Source organism: Mustela putorius, unplaced genomic scaffold (genome assembly GCF_011764305.1).
Source record: "Mustela putorius furo isolate JIRA1106 unplaced genomic scaffold, ASM1176430v1.1 tig00003911_pilon_pilon_pilon, whole genome shotgun sequence".
In the NCBI taxonomy this organism is placed as follows: domain Eukaryota; kingdom Metazoa; phylum Chordata; class Mammalia; order Carnivora; family Mustelidae; genus Mustela; species Mustela putorius.
This window is the reverse complement of record NW_025422058.1, coordinates 3,359,922-3,379,701: the sequence shown is the minus strand read 5'-3', so window position 1 is coordinate 3,379,701 and position 19,780 is coordinate 3,359,922. Positions and strand designations below refer to the sequence as shown.

General features: G+C 38.0%; 1 protein-coding gene across 2 annotated transcripts in view; it reads left to right on the top strand.

The window, feature by feature from the left end:
• The first annotated feature begins 502 nt into the window (after window positions 1-502).
• ZDHHC17 (zinc finger DHHC-type palmitoyltransferase 17) overlaps window positions 503-19,780 on the top strand; it is an 88,047-nt gene continuing 68,769 nt past the window's right edge. The window contains exon 1 of one of the 2 annotated variants that reach the window (XM_004752365.3): window positions 503-708. In XM_004752365.3, the coding sequence (XP_004752422.1) occupies window positions 616-708 (93 nt within the window). In that variant the 5' untranslated portion in view covers window positions 503-615. The remainder of the gene's footprint in view (window positions 709-19,780) is intronic. The other variant, XM_004752366.3, reaches the window with a different exon arrangement.

Below are 19,780 nucleotides of genomic sequence, written 5' to 3'. Positions count from 1 at the left end.
GGATAATCTTTTTGAGAGTGGAGGAAGGGAGCGCGTCTATCGTCTTCAGGAGCGACGAACGTCTTGCTTCAAGTCTAACACCCCGAAGTCTTGTACCTGGAGCCGGGTAAAGGTTCCGCCCCGGGTCTCTGGGAAGGAGCCCCGGGGGTCTCAGAGCCGGTCCAGGTGCTCGTGGGCGTGCGCCGCCTCGGGAACACGGGGCCTCCAGTCCTCCGCTGCGCGGCGCCGCAGTTCCATTTTGCTCCCACGGGGCCGCCAGGTTTCCCACTTACTGAGTCGCCCCTTGGAGAGCGGACAGTGGCGCACATCTGCCTCGTGCCGGGTGTCCGCCCCCGGGCCGCGCTGCCCACGCCCAGAGCCTTCCGCCCGTCTGGCCCGGCGCAGTGCAGCAGAGCGCGCTCCGGGTCGGGGGCCGGCCCGGTTCGCGCGCAGGCGCGCACGCGCGCAAGGACCCCCGCCCTCAGAGGCGGGGGTGGGGGCCAAGGGGGGCGGCACGGGGGGAGGAGAAGGAGGCGGAGGAGGCGGCCGCAGCGCCTCCGGCGGGGCTGGAGCTCGCCCTCGCGCGTGCCCTCCGCCGCGCCCGAGCCCCGCGAGGGTGAAACGCTTTCTCCCGGCATGCAGCGGGAGGAGGGATTTAATACCAAGATGGCGGACGGCCCGGATGAGTACGATACCGAAGCGGGCTGCGTGCCCCTTCTCCATCCAGAGGTGAGGAACCGCACCAAGCGCATTCTTCGCCTTTCGGGCCCCGACCTTTCCGCCCCCCCGGACTTGCGGAGGGCTGGGGCCTTACCGTGTGGGGGTAGTGGAACGTGCCGGAGTTGGGGAGGGCGGGGAGACAAATCCAGGCCCGAACGCAGCTGCGAGCGGATAACGGGGTGGAGATAGCGGGGCGGGCCTGGTCGGGGCGGGCTTTGGGACGCAATCCCTGGCTGTGCCTAGAGGACAGAGGTGGAGATGTTGTTGGTTCTGCTCCGTCGCCACGCTGCTCGTGAGTGCACCGGCGACGGGGGCCTGGTGCTGGATTGGAACCGCAACTTACGCCCCTAGTCGGGTTCCAAGCTTCTCGGGGGCGAGGAGGGAGCGCGTCTCGTTTTGATTTCTTCTCTTTTGCTTCGTTAGGGTGAATGACAGTATCTGTTCCTCCCATGTAGCTCATCACTGTGGGGGAGAGCACAGTTTTTGGGTAAAAGTGGTGTCCTTCCAGGTTATGCCATGGGCAGCACCTCGGGCACCTTGTGTCGGATGCCCTTATTTGAGCGTTTGTCCTTAAGCGATTTAAGAGAGAGGTCAGAACTTTTGGGAAGAGACCCACGCTTACACTAGCTTGTCAAAGTACCGTTTGTTTTTGTTTTGTTTGTTTTTTGGAGCCAGGGGAGGACAGTGCAACACGTTTCCCATCACAACATGAGTATCTTCCCATGTAAGTAAACAGTGCCCTGCTCCAGGATCAGTCACATTCAGTACTTGTTTACCTCTTGGTTTATAGCTGAGCTAGTGCTTGTTCCGTACTGGAGGTAATTTGTGATGCATTCCAGTTTCTAATGATCCACAGTTAGGTGCGGATCAGGCAGCGGCAAAGCTTCCCGAAAAACTCCTGTAGTTTTTTTGAGGTTCAGGGAAGAAGACCATCTTTGTGTTGTAGTGTGTGTGTGTGTGGGGGGGGAACAAACATGGAAGTATCTACCTGGTTACTTTGCAGTAGAATGATTCTACTTATTTCTGAAATTTGGGTTAAAGCGTTGTTTTTATTGTTTCGTAAAATGTAAATAAGGGCACACACTTAAAAATGTATTAATGTTCAACCACTCTCTTATTAATCACTTTGATTTACCAGAAACAGATGGGACGTTTCCTTAGGAATATGCTTGAGCCACTCTCAATAGTAAAAGCTCCTCCGGATTTCTGAGAAACAGAGCTGCGCAGTAAAACTAAATATTTTTGTGACCAAGGTAGTACCATATTTAGAACTGGCATTGGACACATCCTTCTTTTAGTTCACACCTAGGCCTTAAAAATATGCCAGGAAACAAAGTTTTCAGATGGTTAAAAAATGTTTCTAAGGAATGTTTCTATTCATCTATTTGTGTGACAGTTTCAGATACTTAAATGTTGATTTTATGTATTTTAACATACTGTTTGTTTAATAAACGTTTGCTTTGTGAACTAGTACATTGTTTGGTACTTTAGGAATAATTTTAACTAACAAATCCAGAGAGATACTGCTTGTAGTAATGAAATGGCCTGTAGGCTTGAAATTTAGAGACCGGTCTTCAGGTTGCCATTTAAAAGAATATTATTAGAAAATCAGCTTATCATTGAAAAAGGAAGTTGATAAAGGTGATATCTGCCATTCTTTTTCACCTAGCAAACACAGTGTCTGATTAGTTTAGATGTTTTGAATCTTAAGCTTAGAATTGTAAGAGCTAAGGTCTTTCTGCATTTTTTCTGTGGTTAATGTTGCATGCAGACCTGGTATAGATATGGTAAAGTTATGCTTCCTTGCATTATGTTCTTGGGCAAGCTACTTCTTTACTTCTGGCTTCATCATTTATAATAATGGTATGAAATGATAATAACTGATAGGCTATTGTGAGGATTGTGATAATGTATTCTTTTTTTGTTGTTAAAATAAGCAGTGTTTTCAGTCTCTCTTGGAAAGAAACCCATTCTCTGCCTTGGTGAGCAAATAAAATAATAATACTTTTAACTCTTTTTAGGAGAGAACATAGACTTTTGGTCAGACAGATTTAGGTTCTAATTCGATAGTTTGTTGTAATTAGCTAAGGGACCTGAGACAAGTACTTAATCTTCTAAAGCCCAAATTTGTTCATCAGAAATGGAGATGTGGCCTAGTTCAGTTAGCTGTAAGGGATTAGGTGAGACTATGTTAAGGATTAAGAACTGGCACATTGTAGGTGTTCAGTTAATGTTATTTCTTTTTCCTCTACCAGAAGAAGGAGGGAGATATCCACATGTATTTTGGTTTTGGTAAATGATTTAGAGACTTGTGTGGGTTTTATTTTATGGAATAGAATCTTGTAGGAGCAAGTTTTATTTTATTTATCTTCATACTTAACACTGGGTCACAAAAATAGTTTCTCACTTAATATTTTTTTCTTTAAAAGATTTTATTTATTTATTGGACAGAGAGATCACAAGTAGGCAGAGAGGCAGGCAGAGAGAGAGGAGGAAGCAGGCTCCCCGCTGAGCAGAGAGCCCGATGCGGGGCTCTATCCCAGCACTCTGGGATCATGACCTGAGTCGAAGGCAGAGGCTTAACCCTCTCAGCCACCCAGGCGCCCCTCACTTAATATTTTTTGAACAGATGAATTATTTGTAAGAAATTAGCCATTCCTTAAATCTTCTGTTAGTATGCAAACTGGTCACTGTTAAACCCTTTCTCAGGGGATTATGTAATTAGATGAACAGTGAAACCTTCTTTTTAGAGGTATTTACTGTGAGAGAATCTTACTTTTTAATTAATTAAATGACCTATCCATTAAGTCAGTGTTTTAAACATTTCTTTTTTTGTTTAGGTTAGGTACTTTGCTGGACTCTTGAGACTTTGGGATTTTTGTGTTAAATACAATAAGAGGTAATAAAGGATAGTCGTTAAGAGCCACTGGTGACAAACAGAATCTAGGTTCTGCCACTTGTTGTTATCATGGTCAATTTACATTTGTGAAATTGGGTTAATACCTCTTAGAGTGTTTACTGGGAGTATTAAGTAAAAAAATTATGTTTATAAATGTTTATATAATGTTTATAAAGCACTCATCCCAGACCAAGGCACCTAGGCTGCCAAGCAAATCTGACTTTCTGAAAGCCCTAGCGTGTAGTGAGTATTGGTGCTATTGTTTTCTGATGAAGTTGGTGATTATTCATTTTATCATAATGGAAAAATTAGAGGCTCTTTGGAAAAAGATGAACTGATTATCATAGGATTAGGGTGTTGATCCTAGCTCTGTGACTTTAGGCTGTTGGACATTTAAGTAGTTTTAGTTTCTTTGCTTTTGAGATAGGCTAGGGACACCTGAGTGGCTTAGTCCGTTAACGTCTGACTCTTATTTCGGCTCAGGTCCTGATCTCAGATAAAAAGATAAAGAGGCTAGACTAGATCTCGCTTAAGATTTCTTTAAACTCTAGTGTTGTGATTGTGATTTTTCAGAATCAGTAGGTTTGAGTATCTATCTGCTACATGCATAGCACTGTGCTAGGTTATATGGGTGAAAATAAAATAGCGAGGATAGCTTCTGCTCTCCAGAAGTGAATGATGTAGTTGGGAATACATAGACATGTGAAATACTTAATAGAAGCCAAATAAGTGCTGAATTGGTTAGTGTAGACTATAAGTGGTATCAGATTTCTGTCACCTCAGATGATTAGAAGAATGACTTCGGCAAGGAGATAGAGACCATATGTTGGTGTACAATCCAGCTAACTTGCTATCACCAGTCTTCCGTTTCATCTACTACTATAGTCTCAGTAAGCCTTCCTAGCTCTTTCATAGAATGAGGCGGCAGTACCTCCTTTTGCCAGAGTATTATTGTAGGGGCTCTCTGTTTCAGCAAGATCTGACACAGAGCTTTGAACTGAATTGCCTAGATTATCTAGGGTTTTCGTCTCTTGTTTGCTTCCTTTTTTTTCTCAATTTCAAAACTTCTGTTACTGCCTTTTCTCTAGTTTCTCTCTTTTTAAAAATGGCAACTTTTTTTTTTACTTCACATTAATTTTGTTCATATTCATGTCTCATTTTTTTTCTTTGTGTAAAACAGTAAGCCGACTTCTCTTACCATCAGATTTTATAAAATCTCTTTTTTGAAGTTTTTCTTTAGTTAAAATGATTTTGCCTTTTCCCATTATTATTTTTTGTCCTATCATGTACTTAGGGATATACATGTATACACATAAATAAATCATTTGCTTTTGCTTTCAGAAAGTAGATAGAAAATTCCTTTGAAAATTTTCTTCTTCTTCTGATAAGATTACTGGCATACTCTTTCCCTTTAAAGCATATCTTTCTGAAAGTCTTTAGAATCTGATGCCTTTTTTTTATTCAGGAAGAATGCTATAGGTCATGTAGTTGTAATTTAGGTTTGAAAATACTGTACCTTAAGCATAGTAACCACTGAATCAATAGATATAAAATGAAAGTGCAGCTAATTGGTGACCTCATAGTTTGTGGCAAAGCCAAAGTTGATAACTATTGACCTGTAAACCAAAAAATTATATTTGGCTGTGAGAAATGCCATTTTACAGTTTTGACTTCTTCGTTTTATTTTGCCTATTATTTTGATTTAGTTTAAGTGAATCACCCCAAAAGTATTTATTAAGAATGGACTGTGGAGTAGATAGATGTAAGAAGATATAGATTAAAAGTGTGGCTGCTTGAGTTTAAATCCTAGTGTTGCCACGTACTAGCTGTGTGACCCTGGGCAAGTTACTGAACTGTGTCCTAATTTTCTGGACTAAAATTGGAGTATATTAGCACCTACATCATGAAGTTGTTGTCAAGATTAAGTGAGATAATATATATAAAGTTGAGTCTGGCGCTTAATAACACAATACATGTTAGTATTAATGTTATGGCAAGAAGTAAGTAATTCGTAAGCAGTAGTAGTATACACATACTGGATATGGACAACTAAATAGCTAAGATAATTAAAATTGGGGATTGAGGAGAGGTTGGGCAGATTGCTTTTTTTATAAGCTTTTTAAAATACTATTTAATTTTCTTAAAAACGTGTGCTTTGATATGAGGAGAGTTTATGGAACATCTAAGTATGATCTTGATGCTTTGATAGGCCACAAAGTAATGGGGAATATAAAATCAGGCATTGCAAAATAAAAGATTAACTGTAGGCCTTCAGATCCCTCACAATACACAAAAGTGATCTTGTTAAAATTTTATTAAAAATTAAAAACTCATGGCAAACCTCTTTTCCTTTAGAGAGTATCCTAAGGCTATGTTAGGGTAATTAGGATTAGTTAGTTAAGGCAGCTTGATGCAGTGTGCTTTTTAACAGAACCTCTTAGAAACACATAATCCAAAAAGCATTTCAGTATCAGGGTTATGTGAAATGCTCTTTCATAGGGTCATCTAACTCTAGTATTATTATTATTTTTTTAAAGGATTTTTATTTTATTTATTTGACAGACAGAGATCACAAGTAGGCAGAGAGGCAGGCAGAGAGAGAGGGGGAAGCAGGCTCTCCACCGAGCAGAGAGCCTGATGCGGGTCTCAATCCAAGGACCCTGGGATCATGACCTGAGCTGGAGGCAGAGGCTTTAACTCACTGAGCCACCCAGGTGCCCCTAAACTCTAGTATTATTTTATAAATTAGATTCTAGTACAGGTAGGTAATTTAAAAATAAAATACCAAATACTCTAAACTTTGGAGTTTGAAAAATTGATTCAAGGTGATACTGTATTTATAAAATATGCAAATAAGGTTCTCATCCAGTATAATAATTTTCCAGTGGTAGAATAATATATTCTATTAAAATTGGAGCACTGGGTGTGGTGCATAAACAATGAATTCTGGAACACTGAAAAGAAATTTAAAAAAATAATAATAAAATAAAATAGAAAAAAAATACCCTTAAAATAGAACTACACAGGCAGCTAATTTGAAACTGTAATGAAACTTTAGCTTTCTGTAAAGGAGATACTGCAAAGAACTTAATTTCCTGAATAAAGGGATATTATTTTTTGCTTTTGTTTTAATCATTGGTGAAAATTTGTCATATGATTATTGCGTTTTCTAGGATTAATAAACACTAAATATGATAGAATCTTTGATAAGTTACAATATTATAATGTCTTAAGCTTGTCTTTCTGATTATCAGTGATGATTATTGAGGAGATGGAGATGAGGAGGCTAAAGGTATCTGAAGCGTAGGGTTTTTGGGGTTTTTTTTGGCATATATATTAAATTGCTTATATTTTAAAAAATCCGTTCTTTAATACTAGGAAAAATCAAGTGAAAAATAGTAACTGCTGATTGAGATGTTACTGTACTATACTCTTGTCAATTTTTTTTTTAAAGATTGTATTTGACTGAGAGTGCGTTCATGAAGGGGGCAGGAGGAAAGGCAAAGAGGAAGAGGGAAAAACAGACTTCCCGCTGAGCAAGGAGCCCAGTGCCGGAGGCTCCATCCCAGGACCCTGAGATCATGACCTGAGCTGAAGGCAGATGCTTAACTGACTAAGCCACCCAGGCACCCCTCCCCTTGTCAGTTTTTTAAAAAATAAATTTCTGTATTACCAACATTTGTTAACTTATGAAGGATTTAATATGAGGGATGAGCAAAACTACCCCTATTTTCATGAAAACAAACAAACAAAAAACAAAACAAAACAAAACAAAAACCCTTCCATGAGCTGAAGAGAGAGGTTGCTTTAGTGTTAGAAACCTTGAGTTGAAAACTCTTTTGAAATGTACTTGGGCAAAAAGGGAAGTTACTGATTTACATAACCCTAACTTAGGATAGCAGGGATGCATTTGGATTCAAGGATACCTGGAACTTGAGCCAAGAATGTCACCAAGACTCTGTTTTCTATCTGTTCTCATCTCTGGATTTTAGCTCTGTTTTTTCCTAATGTAGAGCAGCTTCTTTCTTCTCTATAGTGGCAACATGGATGCTGATTTTTTTTTTTTTTTTTTTTTTTTTTTTTTTTTTTTTTGCCATATCTCAAATTTTAACTAACCATTAGAGAAGGACTTCATGTCTTCCCTTATTTATTCCACAGTGGAAAGTGACAGTAAGTTTTCCCGATTCTTATGACCATGAAATAGGGCCTGTAATTTGCTCAGATCTCTTGGTTGGATTTGGGGGGAGAATAGTTTCCTTAAAGGAATGCTGGCAGGCAAAATAATTTCTGTCCTCTGTCTTCATAATTGAAAGAAGAGTTTATTTGCTTTGTTTCCAGTCATCTAGTTTTTTACATGCTTTAAGAAATGCTATGATTACATTGAACTCATTCTTAATGCCAGATGTTCTAGTTGAGTTACTGAATAGCATTCTGTATGAACAATCTAGACCTGCAGTTGAGAAACTTTCTGTAAAGGCCAAGTAGTAAATATTTCCAAGTTCGTGGACCATATAATCTCTGTAGCAATTACTTAGCCTTGTGGTAGTTGTATGAGAGCAACCAAAGACAATATGGAAATGATTGGGTGCACCATGTTTCTGTAAAACTTGATATAAAAAATCAGGGATGATTTTGTGAGCCAGATTTGACCTGTGATCAGTGAGCCAGATTTGACCTGTGGGATGTATTTGTCAGCCCTTTATTGGGACAATATGTAGAAACTCCAAGAAATTTATATTCAAATGTATGTTTCAGCACATTGAATCCCGCCAGTCACTGATATTCAGTAACTTTATCAGACGTGGATTTGTGTGGGAGGTGGGTTGTATTTGTGTGTATTAAAATCTTATGGAGAACTTCGTTATAATACACCTATTTCCATGCAAACCTCTTAAAGGTTCTAATTTATATGTGGATTTTTGGTATGTATATTTTGAAAAAGTTCCAGAGGTGATTCTTATAAATTCTCTCATATTTTGTTCTCCATTCATGGATACAAACCTGATATGTGGGGAAAGTTTTACTACATTTTACTTTACTACAGGAGGAGGAAAGAAGCTGATTTGACATTTAATGTAGGAGACATTGTACTGTGTGCTTTTCATGTTTTCTCTTTGGTTTTATAATAATAATAGTAATTGCTAACATTTGTCAATTTATTTATAACTCTAAGCTAGCCACATTCCTGAACAGTTTTGCATATGTATTCGTTCATTTACTTCTCACTTTTTTAATACCTATTTTACAATGAGGAAATGGAGGCATAGAGAGAGTAAGTTCCTTGTTGGTAAGTGCCAGAACTGAATTTGAATCCATGTTTAAACTACTTAAATTCATTTGCTCCTTTTTTATAGAGCAGCACAATGTGAAAGTGATAATACAGTCATATGAGTTGAATAAATATTATTTGCCAGGCGCTGGTTAGCTATGATTGCAAATACCCTCATTTACTTTTTAAAAAATTCTTGAAATTTTTTTTTAGTAGGCTCTATTTTTTAGACCAGTTTTGAGTTCACAGCAAAACTAAGCAGAAAGTATAAAGATTTCCTATTTCCTATGTACTTGCTGCCCCAACACCTGCACCACCCTCCCCTGCATTGTTATGAGCCTATATTGAACATCATTAACACCCAGAGTTCATAAGTTATGTTAGGGTTTACTTTGGTATATATTCTTTGAGTTTTGACAAATGTATAATGACATATATCTATTGCTACAGTAGTATATAGAATAGTTTCACTGACCTAAAAATCCTCTGCTCAGTCTATATTCATCCTTCCTTCCCTTTTAACTCCAGCAACTACTGATCCTTTTACTGTTTCCATAGTTTTTGCCTTTACCTTAATGTCATGTAATTGGAATCATATACTATATAGCCTTTTCAGATTGGCTTCTTAGTAGTATGCATTAAAGTTTCCTCCATGTTTTTTTTTAATGACTCAACAGCTCATCTTTTTAATGCTGAATAATGTTTCATTGTGTGGGCGTACCATAGTTTAGTTATTCATTTATCCACTGAAAGACATTTTGGTTATTTCAGTGTTCTGCTCATTTTCTTTTTACAGGTCTGCATAGCAGGTATTATTGAACTGTTCATAGGTTAGGAAGCAGAATCAAAGGGGTGAAGCAATTTATTCAGGTTCACATCATTAGTAGTTGGCAGTTTGTATTAGAACTTAAACTAACTCTCTGACTCCAAACCCATAATCCTCATATATATCCTGCCATATAATTTAATAGGTCAAAACATAAATTACTTTTGGCTAAATTGAAAAATTCTGTCAAAATTACTGTTTGCTTTTGTTAAAGGTGTTGGGGGGGCTCAATTTTGGCAGTTGCTCTTAAGTCTACTTCTCTAAGTAATCATTTTGATTTGAAATCCTAAAACTGGATTTTCTTAACACTCTTCTTCAGAATTTTTGCTTATTCCATTTATTGTTTCTTTCTTCCTCTGCTTATTCTGAATGCATAAGGTAAAATATGTCTTCATTAATAAAATTCCTTGAAAGGAAATGAAATAACCCTAGGTGTGATCAAGGGGAAGGGGTGTGAGGGTTTGGAGATAAGTATTCTTAGTATTAAATCTGTGGAGTAGCTGATGAGAGGACAAGTGTTGCTGGCTTGAGGCTAGGCACCTTGGAGGTGCCTTTTTAAACCTTTTAAAGAGCCCCACTTTGCTTGTGTTATCATCCTTTGCTGTATGTAAGTATTCACTACTCTCCATTTGTGATTCTGCAACTATGATCATGAATAACCTGTAGACAGTAGAATTTTGTGTTCTGATTGAATACCCATTATGAGTATCCAAGATCTTTCAGCTATTTATATAAGAAGTTAATTGAGTTGATTTCATAAGTTTCCATTATTTAAACTTGTTTTTTCCTTATTTGTCTTTTTTTCCTCCTGTGGATAATTGAATATAACCAAATCCAAGAAAATACACCCTTGGGGGAAAAAACTTAGACTAGAATCTGGAACCATATAACACAGCAGAACAAATAAAAATTTTCTGAACTCTTATCCTAACATCTGATTTGTTCTATGTTGTTGAATAGTATATATTAATTTTTAAGGTACCAGAAATGTAAATTCCAGTATGGATTTTTTGGCTTTCAAAAAAGGTGACAAGGGGGTATAGCTCAGTGGTAGAGCATTTGACTGCAAAAAAGGTGACACATCAAATATTTAAGGAGTACAGAAGGTATATAGTAGAAGGTAAAAGTATATAACCAATGCATTTTTTCTTAATATAGTTTGGATGTGGTGCCATTGTAGCATATAATTATCTTCCTCATTCTTTGTAGTGTCTAGACCTGTCTTGTTTAATGTCGTAGCCACCACCAATAACATGTGGCAATTTAAATATAAATTAGTTAAAATGAATATAATAGAAAATTCAGCTTTTCAGTCACACTAGTCAAGTTTCAAGTGTTTATTAGCTACGTGTGCCTAGTGACTACTGTTTTGAGACAGCATAGAAATGTGGAATATTATCTGTGATTGCAGAAAGTTCTGTCAGACAACACTGATCTGGACGATTTTTTAAAAAATGTGTATGCCTTTTAAAAATATTTTCTACTGTGTAACTCTTTTTCTGAAGACTTATTTGTGATAAGTTGTACAAATTTAACATTTTGAAGTTTATAATTTTTCTTTAAGTTAAACTTTTTATTTTGAGATAGTTTAGATTCACATGCAGTTGTAAGAAAAAGTACAAAGAGATCGTGTGTACCTTTTACCCAGGTTCCTCCAGTGGTAACACTGCAAAATTATAGTGTAATACCACAACCAGGAAATTGATATTGAATCAGTAAAGATATGGTCCATTTCATTATCACAAAGATCCTTCGTATTGCCCTTCTATACCATGCTAATCTGTTATCCATTTCTATAATTTTGTAATTTTAAGAATGTTATTTAAATGGAATCATAGTGGTATGTAACCTTGACTTTTTTCAATCAGCATAATTTTCTGGAGATTCATCTGGTTGTAGTAGCCAGTCATTAGTTTTTTTCCTTTTTATTACTGGGTAATATATGGATTTACTACAGTTTGCTTAACCATTTACCTGTTGAAGGATATCTGGATTGTTTCCAGGTTTTGGTTATTACAAACGAAGGTACTTTAACCATTTGTGTACATATTTTTCTGTCAAGTAAAGACAGGTTTTCGTGGGGCACCTGGGTGGTGCAGTCAGTTAAGTGTCTGACTCTGAATTTCAGCTCAGGTCGTGATCTCAGGGTCTTGAGATTGAGTTCCAAGTTGGCTTTTGTCCTGGGCATGGAGCCTGCTTAAGATTCTCTCTACCCTTCTTCCCTGTGCACATGCTTTCTCTCTATATAAAATAATAAATAAATCTTAAAAAAAAAAGTTTTATTTCTCTGAGATAAATGCCCAGGAGTACAATTACTGGGTTATATGGTAGTTGTATGTCAGTGTTTTCAAGAAACTGTCAAGCTGTTTTCTGGAGTACATTTTACATTTCAGTCAGCAGTGGATGAGTAATCTGATCTCTGAATTTTCACTAGCATTTGGTACTGATACTTGATGATTTTAGTCCATTTGAATAGTAGATGATGAAAAGTCATTGTGGTATTAATTTGAATTTCCTTAATGGCTAATGATTCTATGTTTCCATGTATTTATTTGCCATCTTTATATCCTCTTGGGTGAAATGTCTCTTTTTATTAGTTTGCTAGAGCATAGAAATACCACACACAGGGTGGCTTAAATAATGGAAATTTATTTTTTCATTGTTCTGAAGGGTAGAGGTCCAAGATCAAAGTATTAGCAGGTTTGGTTTCTTTTGAGGTCCCACTCTTTGGCTTATAGATGGTTGCCCTATTGCGGTGTTCTCACATGTTCTTTTTTCCTGTGCTTATAGTCCCCTTGGTGTCTGTGTCCAGATACCCTTTTCCTTTAATTACACCAATGAGATTGGTTTGGGGCCCACTGTGGTGACGTTATTTAAACTCAATTCCTAACTCTCCCTTTAAAGGGCTTAGCTCCAAGTACAGTAGCAATCTGAGGTACTGGCATCTTAACTTCAACAAATGGATTTCAGGGGGACACAGTTCAGCCTGTAACAATGCCTTTGCCACTTTTTTTTTTCAATTGAGTCTTTATTTTACTGTTCAGTTCTTTTTTTTTTTTTTGTTAAGATTTTATTTATTCATTTGACAGAGAGCACAAGCACTGGGAGAAGTAGGCTCCCCACTGAGCAGGAAACCCAATGCAGTGCTCAGTCCCAGGACTCTGGGATCACGACCTGAGCCGAAGGCAGATAGATGCTTAATGACTGAGCCACCCTTGTGCTCCTACTGTTGAGTTGTTAATGTATCCTAAACACTAGTTCATTGTCTTGGCCTGCAGATATTTTCTCCCGGCGTGTCAACTTGTTTTTTTGGCCTCAATAGGGTCTTTCTCATGGCATAAGTTTAAATAAGTTTAAATGAGGTCCAGTTTATAAGTTTTTATTTTTATGGGCTGTGTTTTTTCCTTTTAATTCTAAGATTGTCTATCCCTAGCCATGATCTCAAAGATTTTCTTTTTCTTTTTTACAATTAGAGTTTTATGAGTAACACTGAAGTTCAGGATCAGTTATTTTTTGCATTAAGTGTGAGAATTAGGTTGAGGTTTTTTGTGTTTGGGGCTTTTTGTGGCCTATAAATGTCTAGCTGCTTTAATACCATTTGTTGAAGAGCTTATCTTTCCTCCATTGAATTGCTTTTACATCGTTGTCAGAGATCACTTGAGCCTATGGTGTGTGCCTATTTCTGGGTTCTGTATTGTGCTTCATTGATCTATGTGTCCCTCAGCCAATACTATACCATCTTGATTAGTATAGCTATATAATAGGTCTTGAAATTGAGTAACTGCTTTCTTTATTCATTTTTTTCAAAATTATTTTAGCTACTTTATTTGCCTTCCCATGAATATTTTAAAATAATCTCATCTAAATCTACAAAAAATCTTGCTAGGATTTTGATAGGAATTGCTTTAAAAGGAAGTTGCATTAAACTTACATATCAGTATGGGGAGAAATGACATCTTTACCATATTAAACTTTCCAATCTATGAATATGATGTGTCTGTCTATTTATTTAGATCTTTGATTTCTTTCATCAATGTTTTATGGTTTTAAGCATAAAAGTACTGTATGTTTGGTTATACTAATTTTTATTCTCTCAGGCTGACTCATGGCATCTCTCCAGTGGTTCTCACACTCCTACATCATTAGTTTTTAGCTTTATCAGATTATACCTACTAATGATCATTTCTCCCATCCTAAAAAAAAAAAAAATCCCAAAATCAAATCATATTTTCTTTGAGGCCACTTACATTCTGTTTTCTGCCCTATTTCTTTGCTTTTCTTTATGGCAAAATGCCCCAGAAGAGTTGCATATATTTGCTGTTCCTGGTTCCTTTTCTTCCCATCTTTTCTTTAATCCACCCAGCCTGGCATATGCCCCACTTTATGAAGGTAAAGCAGCATCTATAGATCGTCAAGTCCCTTGATCAGCATGTGGTCCTTATCCATCAGCATTGATCTAGTTGATTTCTCCTGGATAACTTTTCTTTGCTTCAGGGAAATGGCAGATTAAAACAAGGTGTAATTTGGTATCCATAATATTTCCTCAAAATTAAGTCTGGTAAATCTAACTGTAGTGAAAGGAAAACACACATGTTGCTAGTGAGAGTTTAAATTGGTACTACCACCTTAGAAAGCAATCTAATGATAGGAAAGTTGAAGATACTAACATTTCTTTACCCAGAAGTTCTGTTACTAGGTGCTTACTCTAGAGAAACTTTTACAGGTGAGATCTGTTTAAGATTGTTCGTTGTAGAATGATTTATAGTAGCAAAAAGTCTCAGTAGGAAAAACGGAGTACCATCTAGCAGTTGCATTGAACTACATGTATCAGCACAGAAAAATCTCAGAAACATAATGTTGACTGAAAAGTACTAGCTATAAAAGAATAAATAATTTATAATATATTTGTGTATAATAAGATATTAAGTGGGGCTTTTTGTGTCATCTAAGCATTTTTCCTGGAGCTCAAAGCTGAGTACTGTAGCTGAGAACGGATCCCTACAGGATAAACAGAGATGCTGAACTTGCTGGGAGGTGGCCATCATTTGTCCTGGAGCTCTGTTACCTCCAGCTTATACAAAATAGAGACTTAAATGAGAGGAAGAGCTCTTTGAAGGGTTATTAATCCAAAAGGGAGTGCTATAGTGTTTATATGGTCCTCTGTGGGGGTTGCAGACAATGTCTCTGAAAGATTGGGGGGCTTTTCAGGAGCTAAAATGTGTCTATGGCTGGATGCCTGCTGGGATGCTGTCTTAATGGAGTGTTAGAGAATTCATGGAAAAATGTGATTTGAGTATTGAAGGCCCGGAGACTGGGAACTGCTGCTGCTTTCCTGGGGAAGCATAAAGGTAAGGAATATATAAAATAGTCATGTAGTGGAAGAGCCGGAAGAGAGGGCTTCCTCTGTGTGTGTAGTGATCTTTTTATTTTTAAAAAATTTTTATTTTTTATAAACATATATTTTTATCCCCAGGGGTACAGGTCTGTGAATCGCCAGGTTTACACACTTCACAGCACTCACCATAGCACATACCCTCCCCAATGTCCATAACCCTACCCCCTTCTCCCAAACCCCCTCCCCCCAGCAACCCTCAGTTTGTTTTGTGAGATTAAGAGTCACTTATGGTTTGTCTCCCTCCCAATCCCATCTTGCTTCATTTATTCTTCTCCTACCCCCTTAACCCCCATGTTGCATCTCTACTTCCTCATATCAGGGAGATCATATGATAGTTGTCTTTCTCCGATTGACTTATTTCCCTAAGCATGATACCCTTTAGTTCCATCCACGTTGTTGCAAATGGCAAGATTTCATTTCTTTTGATGGCTGCATAGTATTCCATTGTGTATATATACAACATCTTCTTTATCCATTCATCTGTTGATGGACATCATCAAAGCCATCTATGAAAAACCCACCGCAAATATCATTCTCAGTGGAAAAAAACTGAAAGCTTTTCCGCTAAGGTCAGGAACACGGCAGGGATGTCCATTATCACCACTGCTATTCAACATAGTACTAGAAGTCCTAGCCTCAGCAATCAGACAACAAAAGGAAATTAAAGGCATCCAAATCGGCAAAGTAATAGTCAAACTATCACTCTTTGCAGATGATATGATGCTATATGTGGAAACCCCAAAAGACTCCTCTCCAAAACTGCTAGAATTTGTACAGGAATTCAGTAAAGTGTCAGGATATAAAATCAATGCACAGAAATCAGTTGCATTTCTCTACACCAACAAGACAGAAGAAAGAGAAATCAAAGAGTCAATCCCATTTACAATTGCACCCAAAACTATAAGATACCTAGGAATAAACCTAACCAAAGAGGCTAAGAATCTATACTCAGGAAAACTATAAAGCACTGATGAAAGAAATTGAGGAAGACACGAAGAAATGGAAAAATGTTCCATGCTCCTGGATTGGAAGAATAAATATTGTGAAAATGTCTGTGCTACCTAAAGCAATCTACACATTTAATGCAATTCCTATCAAAGTACCATCCATCTTTTTCAAAGAAATGGAACAAATAATCCTAAAATTTATATGGAACCAGAAAAGACCTCGAACAGCCAAAGGAATATTTATTGACAAAGAAAGCCAAAGTTGGTGGCATCACAATTCCGGACTTCAAACTCTATTGCAAAGCTGTCATCATCAAGACAGCATGGTACTGGCACAAAAACAGACACATAGATCAGTGGAACAGAATAGAGAGCCCAGAAATAGACCCTCAACTCTATGGTTAACTAGTCTTCGACAAGCATGTGTGTGTAGTGATCTTAAGAGTGTTTCCTTTGAACCAGGCAGACACTCCAGAGGCTTTAGGCTGTAACCTTTATGAAAGAGACTTGCCAAAAGATAGTTTCCTGCTTGGCATAAGGTTGTGGTAACCTATTAGAACTGTAATGGGAAACTAATACTCGATCATACGGTACTGTAATTATTTGTTTGCAGAGCATTGGGAACACAGAAAACTGGATTGTTAACTCTGCCTGAGGGAAACAAGGAAGGCTATGGTGACATTTGAGTTGTGAATTGAAGGATTTATAGAAGTTTGCTAGATCTGAGATGAGGTATGCCTTCTAAGTGGAATAGCTAACATGGGCTGAAGAACCCTGATATACATAATACACAAGACTTCTCGGGATGGCTGTTAGACGTAAACATTTAGGATGCTTAGAAGGAAATGGTGGATATTAAAGCTGGAAAAAAGTAAGTGGGGCCAGTTCATGCAATTTTACAAGCTTACTGAAATGTTGCTGCTTTACCCTGTTTACATGATTACAAGAATTTTAAGCAGGGGAGTGATTGGAACAGCAAGGCAGGTAGACCATTTGAGATGATATTGTAGAGAAAAAACAAAGAAGTGATGGATTTGTTTTGAGAAAAGAAGTAGTATAAGACTTGGTAGCTAATTAATTGCAACTGAAATTTTGAGGGCTTGAAGAGATTTAGTGTGGACATTTTGCTAGTTGGAAATGCCTTTTAGTAAATTATACAGGAAGGTGGAAGAATATATTGTGGAGGTGGTGAGGAGGAAAAAGAAATCATTAGATGATGTTTTAAAATAGTATATCTAATCTGTAATTTCCTTGCTCCCTGATTATCTATTGCCTACTGAACTGGATGCCTAATAAGTGCCTTTGTTTATTCTCAGTTGAAGATCGGATTTGTGCATTTCTTCTTTTAGGATTTTCAGTGTTTCTTTGCCATCCTAGTTGCAATTTGGTAATTAAATTTAAAACTTACTGTACATGTGCACTTGACTCATATATTTAAAAAAAGACAAAACTTAGACTGCTTAAAAGGTACTTCCTCAGATTTGCCACAGATGGGACATTTTGTGTCTGCCCTAGCTTTCTGGGGCCAAGTTGGAAATGTGGCCAGCACCTGAGCTTGGGCTGCTGGTTAAGAGTTGGCTGTGTGTGTGTGAAGGGCAGGAAGCAGAGAAGTGGAGAGAGACTTCCATAAGATTTTCAGGCCAGCTAGGAGATACAGTGAAAAAACACTAGTCAGAATCCTGTAGTTGCAGGATAAAATTGAGAGTTAATCTCAAATGAAATATGAAATTGGACATATTTTATAGTGAAAGGGTGTGGTGGTCTACTGGGTATTTATATTCAAGTACAATGTTATTCATTCTCTGGAATGTATTTGAATACTATTTAACTTTATATATGATGTTATATATATTTTATATATTATTTTAACTTTACATATAATGGAGAAACAGTGAAGGCATTGCCTTTTTAAAATGGAAAAAAAAAATTAAGGAAATACGGATTTACTGTCTTCATTTTTTCTCCCAGTAATGCTTTTGACGTTTTTGCCAGTGCCATATGCTGCAGAAGTGAGAGACCACATTTACTTGCAGAAGTAAATGTTTGGAGTATTTGTTTGTATTCTTAGACTACTCATAGAAATCATCAAAAAACAAATTAATATTTTTAACCAGATACAGGATAAATTTGAACATTAGCAGGATACCTGTGTTGTAATTATTACATTAAAGGTCTTGAGATGTGGAGGTTATCCTAGATATTGAGCTCCAAAATAGAATGAAAATGCTTTATGTAGTATGGCCTTTGCATACTCTTTACCAGAATGATTCTCAGAGTTGTATTAGTCAGATTAAACTAGGTTTTACTGCAGTAGCCACGCTAAAGTCTTAGTGTCTTAACATGTTAGTATGCAGTACAAATGCAGTGTGGGTTGGATAGTGGCTGCTTTGGGACTTGGACTGATTATCTACTCTCTCGAATATTGCTATTTTCCAAGGGAGAGAGAAAGAGAATGAGGAATTACATACTGGCTCTTCAAACCTATTCTCTGAAAGCAACATGTCTCTTTTATTCATATTCTATTAGTTAAAAAAAGTCACTTGGACTCACTTACTTACAAGGGGCCATGGTGTACAATCCTATGTGCTATGTGCTTGGGAAGAGAACTGGAAATATTTAAGGGGTAGCACTAATGATTACAGTAGCATTTAAATGTAAATTCAAGACTAAAAAACCCAAGAAAAAGATTGTATGTGATTATAAAAAGTATAATTCTTGAAATATATTGAGAGGATAAGCAACAGCTCAAGAAGTAGAAGCTTTAGATCAGTATGAGAAAAGGTTAATATCTAATCTTCCCAATATGTGGAAAATCTGATTCAAATCTATTAAACAAATTTCAGGCCTCAAATAGAATAAAATGGCCAAAAGATAAGAACAGGCAATTCTCAAAAGATGACATAGAATAGGAAAATTTATGTGTTTGAGAGAGTGAAAGAGTAGGTGCATGAGTGGGGGAGGGGGTGCCTGGAGAAAGTTGGGGGTGGGGCAGAGGCAGAAGGACAGGCAGACTCCCTGCTGAGCAGGAAGCCTTACTTGAGGCTCAAGCCTAAGGCAGATGCTTAACCTACTGAGCCACCCAGGCACCCAATATTAAATAATACATCAAGTATTATTTACTGTATTTAAATTAGGGAAGAATTCAATAAAAATAAGAGTATTGCTAGTGAGTTTATGAAGAAATGGTTAATCATAAGATGCTGGTGGGATTGTAAGTATAATCCTTTTGTAAATATGTTAGGGTCTGTGATCAAAGGAACAAGACTGATACAAAGCGAAGGTCAAGCAAAACTTTATTTCGCGCCAAGCATCAAGAATCAAACTAACTGGTCAGGGCTATCTCTTATGAAAAGGCGACTACGATGATCCCGACAAGGTCACTCCCAAGAAGGCCACTCCGGACGAGGCTGCTCTAGATGAGGCTGCTCCATAATCGGAGCCGCTCCCAAGAAGAGGCCGTTCTGGACAAGACCACTTCCCGGAGGAGGCCGCTGCGGATGATGAAGAGGCAACGACGACAGCGACGATGACAAGGAGGACAACCCGGATGACACAGACTCTGCTCCCCACGATGCCACTCTGACAAGGCTGTCGCCCAGAGGAGGCCACCGCTGCGGATAAGGCCACTCGTGGTGTGGGGTGGCAAGGCGTTTTGCGGCGAGGCTGCTGGCGGCTAGGTGCCGTTGGCATCTCAGGGCCGCTGGCGTCTAGGGGTTGCAGGCGTCGGGATTGCTTACTGCTGGAC